A 6000-nucleotide genomic window follows, 5' to 3' on the forward strand; every position below is an offset into this window, starting at 1 on the left:
ATAAAACTGGCAGTGTGTATATAATAATACATTCTGCTGTCATGTTGGAAAGCCCTGTGGGAGTTCCAGCATGGTTGGGCCAATCCTTCTAGTGAACACTTAGAAAATCAATCATGTTATATCATTTTTAATGCATTTCTAGTGGGGATGAAAATCAAAAATTTTCATCCATGACAGCTAAGGCAATCCATAATCTCTGTACCCCTTGAATTATATTTTAATAAACACTTTCTCATCCTACTGCCAATATATCGTCATTGGATCGTGATGGTTCTTTTGAGATTGTGGCTCTGGAGCTTTTCTCTTCTTTCCAGCTCCCTGTCCCCCTTTATTTATTCTGGCTAAGGGAATAATGGCTTGAATCTGGCCAGGACGCTCATCTGACATACAGCCCTCTATTTTGTGCAGAAACGGCTGCTGAAATAACAGGGTAGGGGTGGTACGACATTGATCTGAGAAAGAAGGCGAGGCTTGCTTTGCAAATGAGAACATATGTTGTTTAGAGTGAACAGAATCAGCCTTGGTATGACTGAGATGATGTTGAGTGTGTGTGACCGAGAGACTCGCTTTTCTGTCCGCATGTGTAATATTTACAGCATTTTGTGCATGTGAGAGCGTGTGAGTGTGTGGTCCCACCACAGAGATGTACGAGTTGGGGGGATGGGGGTAAGAGTTTAATGGCCTTCTCTCTGATGGATGGAGAATAGATGGGCCATTTTTCATCCAACTTTCGGCCTTTACTGCAGGTGGGATTAGTGCATGACTGATGCTCAGGCCCAGAAAGTATTAATATATCATTAGTATTGATCATCTTCATTAGGATTGCTGTCTCGCCCAGCCTAATCTAAGCTCTATTGACTTGCGGTACAGGCAAACACTCCTGCTTGGCTCCATATGATCGATATTGTTTTCTCTTGATATGGACACACGCACACACACACACACACACGCAACCACTTACCCCAGTGTTTATGCTGTGTTCGAGATGAAGTTGCAGCTTGTAATTCCCTGCCTGCAACTGGTCAAATCCACTGAAAACACCCCCTCAACTTGAAATTTCAACTCGTCAGCTTGGGGTGGTCTTCTCAACTACCAGTTCTTTCCCTATTCATGAAGTGGCGTCAAAACAATATGGCCTCGCGCACTGTGCATAGTATAAATTACCCCTTTAAATGAGTTTATAGCAGTTTTAGCTTCAGATCAGTTAATATACAGATAGAACATGATTAAATCCATAACACTGACCATACTAATCGCTGTTCTGAGAAGGTAACCATCAACATTATAACGATCACTAACTTTAGCCGCTTTTGTCCGCTAGCTAGCTTGTTTCTAAGCTACTCGCTATAGTCCACTGTTGTTGCTGTGGGGCAATTTCACTCCAAAATGATGATTGAATGTTTAAAATTCACTTTCGTAGAACAGTACAAATAGCCACTCTGTCTTGTAACTGTAAAAGTGTGGTTAAAGCAGCGTATTTAAAAAAAAAAAAAAACTACTACAAATACTAAATTTTCTGGTTGCTTATAAGTATTTTGGTTTGTTGTGCTCAGAGCAAAAAGATGTCCTAGAGTCACATTTGGAGTGAGGGGTAATTTAGAGCTTTGTCAACATTTCAAAGGTTCGAATGACACGATGTTGAACAGTTTAAATATGTAATGTTTAACTTCTATTTACAGTGCACGGAGACTATAATTTGTATGTATGCATTTAGAAACTCAAAGCTCTTTGAATTAAAACCTCTTCTCATTTTGCTCTCACTAACCGCAATGTGAGTGAGTAATGGAAGTGGAAAAAGGCAGTGAAAAAAGGCATAATGGACTTGAGTTATTGCTGAATCATCCTCATATGCCAGCATGATCACATCAGGAAAGAAAAAGAAAAAACTACAGCAGACTTCATGCTTTATTGTTTATGGATAAGGTTTATGCATGGAGGTTGAGAAATAAAAGTTTAGATCAGCTCCAGGCTTAGAAGCTGCTATAACGGTTAGTCAGGTGGACGATGAGCTCACACGATGTCTGCCTCTATGTCTGCCTCTCCTCCTTACCGTCTGCCTGTCAGTCTGCCCTGTCCATGTCTCGACGTCTATGTTGGGAGAGATTTAGGCATATGCGCATAAACATATGTATCAGTGATACGGGGCAGCAGTCACCCTTTTATTTTTAAATGATTTGATGGCTAATGACTGCCTGTCACTCAAACAAAAAAAAGTTTCTCCATTTTTAGTCTGCAGTGGAGCTGAGCTCTGCTGCCCTCTGCTGTATCTGTTGTGTGTTGCATGTGAATTTTAGGAAATAGAATTTGGCTCATTCAGCACATACTGGTTTGTGTATTGTAGTAGCTCAGTGGTTCAGTTGGACTACTGATTGGAAGGTCACGAGTTCAAATCCCAGTGCTGCCATTCGGTTTCATCACATGTAATCACTTCTTGTATAAATGGCACAATGTTAATTTACTCTTAGTAATTAACTTCTGAATTTACATACATAAAAACCACAACTTGGTTCAGTTTTCAATTAAAGTGCAGATAAGCCTACAACTGGCTAACATATTACACGCTTCAGGAGTCCTTGTATTTTAACCCAGAGATGTCCCGAATGAAAGGCAGAGGTAGTGAGAGTATTCTGTGGTGTCCGTGATTACAGCATTGTCCATGTTTAAGGTGTAATTAAAGCTATATCAAACGTTGACTAATGTTCAAATTACCCACCACTCCATTAATGTTAACTGTGTTCTCCATGTGTGTGTGTGTGTGTTTGTGTTTGTGTGTGTGTGGCACAGCCCAGGCGACAGCAGGACCCCAGCCCTGGCTCCAACATGGGCAACACTGACGATCACAAGATGCGCTAACGGCAATCAACAATCCAGTGGGCAGGGAAAGGGTGACACCATCTCCCTCACCACAACAATCTCACAACTCCATCGCCCCAAATAATTACACAAGAGACCAAAGTCCACATGTGGGGGTGGGAAAGGGGGGGTGGGCAGTTTGGGTAGGGGGGGGGGGTCATAGTACTCCCTTGATAAAAAGTTCTGACAAGGTGTATGTCGGTTTGGGCTGATATTAACCTGGTTATGTGGGATATGTTGTATTTCATTATTCCCACCCCCACACCCTCCGGTTCCTTCTTGGGGTTTTGCACTATATGATACTTTCAAATAAGTTCCCATGTTGCCTTCCAGTAAGTGTTCCTACCTACATTTTCATTCATCCCCCTATGCAAGCTATCTTATTTTCCTTTTTTTTTGGCACTATTGTAATGAAATGGCATTCTTATTATTTTTAGTCATATTTGTGTGAAAGTCAAAATGTTTACTTTTTTGTATTTTTTATTTTATATATATGTATGTATGTATATATATATATATATATATATATATATATATATATATATATATATATATATATATATAAACTTGTGTGTCCTTGCGCTTTTGTAGGAGAAACCAGTAAATCATTGCTAGTTAAATTTGCGCTATAAGTTGGTGAAAAACAGAACAGGAAAAACAAAAAAGTCGAAGAAGCTGCTGATCTTGTTGACAAGGAAGGCTTATCATTTTGTCATCATCCCCCATGTTCTCAGTATCTTCCACTCTTTTCTGGTTAGCGTACATCAAAACACCCTTTGAAAGCACCAAGCAGCAGGAAGCGCATATTAAGGTCAACCAGCTCATATTGGCTTCCATCTTTTATTATTCCATTTTGTCATGTTTTTCACGTTTGTACCAATTCAAGATCCTTTTTTTTGTCTGCCTTTGACAGAAAATGTAGGCTAGCCCCCCCCCCCCCACCCCCCCACCCCCCCCCCCCCCCCCCCCCCCCCGCCCCCAACTGGTGCTGCTTGTTTGAACTCGCTCCAGAAAATATGATCAAAATATGCAACATTAGCTTTTTAAGTTAAATCGCGACATCATAATGTTTCAAGATTTCTGTTTTTGCTCTTTTATCTTCAGGATTTTGGTCCTTTGGTTTTCTGGAGCTCTTGTTAAAAGAATACAGGGTGAATGATTTACTTAAGGAAGATGAAGATTGGTGTCATTAGTAAGGAAAGAAAATCACTCAAAGCTGAAGACTGAGCTGAGAGACTGGTCAAGTTTGAAATGTTGAATTTTTTTTTTTTTTTTGTCCAAAGGAGATATATACCAATATTCATAAAAAAAAATCACTTCAAATGATATTGTATTTGAGTTTTGAATACCTGTAGTGTGTTAAACAACTGTTCAAATAGAATTATTTGTAAGTATGTTCATATTGAGGCTTTTGTAATTTCGTGGTCTTAGGTGATGTTACCAAAATCAATGTAGCCTTAAAGAACACACTAAACAAAATTTAGTGGCCATAATGAATACTGCTTTATAAAGGACTGAGGAGATGCAGGCTCAGTGTGCTACGGCAAAAGTGCGTGTCTGATGCAGCGTTCAACACAGCATGCTTGAATCTGTTTCATGTTTTGTTTCTAGTCTGTGTAGTCAGCCATGCCACTCAATATGTAATTTATTACTAAATGACTAATATTACTTGGACTACATCTGAGCTATTAGTAAGAGCTGGGTCAAAAGTAATCTTTGTAATCTTATTAAACTTTGGAACAATGTTAACGCAACATTGCTTTTTTTGGGGGGGGGGGGGGGGGGGGGGTCATGTTATTTGTAGGTTTGAAAGGAAACTCAAACAAGTACAGGTACGGCACAGTAAGGTGGAAATAGATCAATAGAGGTGAATCCTCTGAACATTTTCGTGCATTTATTTGCCTTTAATAATCAAATTGAAACTGCATTACCTCATTGAAATGATGCAGGTAGCTCATTCTAGGTCAAAAATGCAGTACTCAGTATGTCTCTCAAATTGGTTTTGAGATGTAGCCTATTACTCAATCATAGCCTACCTCCTAGCTACAACCAAAAAGTTTCATAGCAAGATGTATGTGCGCAAAAATGATCTGATGGCTCCAAGTTAATGTCGTCTCTGCTTGACTATTACTACAATGGTCATTGTTATCACCAAATTATCAGAGAAATGGTCACTTTGAAGGTCCCATATATATATTTTTTCCAAACAATTCAGCTAACTTAGTGGTCAGCCTCGAGCTGGTGTTACTGCCATATCTTAATTCTTCCTTGTACTATCCAGCAGGAAATAGGAAACCCTCTCACACTCCCTCTTTCCCCCCTGCCAGGTGTGTCTTGTGCTGTGTGTCAAAAACTACCATTGTTGCACCTCATAACATTCTGAGATTCTGCATCAACCTTTTACTTAATGCTGGCATTAAGACAAGATACACACCAGGGAATGGATTTTCACACATTTCATTTTTTTTTTTTTTTTTTTTAAATAAATGGTTTATTTTCTTAAATTGTCGTTTAAGTTATTGGAGGATTGCCTATTCATTTTCAGGTCATGCTATGAAGAATTATGTAATTCTGTTTTTATTGCTTTTTTTTTTTTTTTCCTTAATTCCATCAGGGCTTAAGGATGCTTTTTCTATGTTGTATGGTTTAAGCTTTCCCCCCATTTTTAAACAGGGAGGACTGTTAACTGAAGTGTTATGTTTGACTTGTTTCTAAATAAACTTTTTACAAATGAATTACGTACAGTCTCCATGAGGGCCATACTCTTTATGGGAAATGCTGTCACTGTACTTTTAATACTGTGAAACTGTTGGATATGAAACTTTATGTGCTTACATTTCAGTGATTTGTTTCTGCTATCAGGAGATTTTCTGATCTTTAAAATAACAAATTTGTGGACATTAGCCTCTTAAATGCCCAGGACCCATTGAATTATATTCTTCAATCAAAACAACTACATACCCTTTCATACATATTAGTTTCACTAAGATGGATAATTCATATTTAATAGTAAGGTTAATAAACTGGAAGTTTAAGGCGTAACTGTAGTAACCCAATAGCAAAACAATACTAAACAGGGTGCCCCAAAAGTCTCCCTACTTAAGGGAAAATTAACACTTTCTAATAAAATGTCATTTTACTTTATTT

At 38.6% G+C, this 6000-nt stretch overlaps 1 protein-coding gene across 4 annotated transcripts in view; it reads left to right on the forward strand.

The window, feature by feature from the left end:
- The window catches only part of cbfb (core-binding factor subunit beta), a 52290-nt gene extending 46702 nt beyond the window's left edge, over nucleotides 1-5588 (forward strand). For 2 of the 4 annotated variants that reach the window (XM_047155110.2, XM_047155108.2), the window contains one exon: nucleotides 2790-5588. Coding sequence is in view for 2 of the 4 variants with exons in the window: in XM_047155108.2 (XP_047011064.1) it covers nucleotides 2790-2834 (45 nt within the window). In the remaining 2 variants the exon portion in view is untranslated. Of the gene's footprint in view, nucleotides 1-2784 lie in introns of all 4 variants that reach the window. The other 2 variants (XM_047155109.2, XM_047155107.2) reach the window with 1 other exon arrangement.
- Nucleotides 5589-6000: the final 412 nt, after the last annotated feature.

The sequence above is a fragment of the Ictalurus punctatus genome, chromosome 4 (assembly GCF_001660625.3).
Source record: "Ictalurus punctatus breed USDA103 chromosome 4, Coco_2.0, whole genome shotgun sequence".
NCBI lineage: Eukaryota > Metazoa > Chordata > Actinopteri > Siluriformes > Ictaluridae > Ictalurus > Ictalurus punctatus.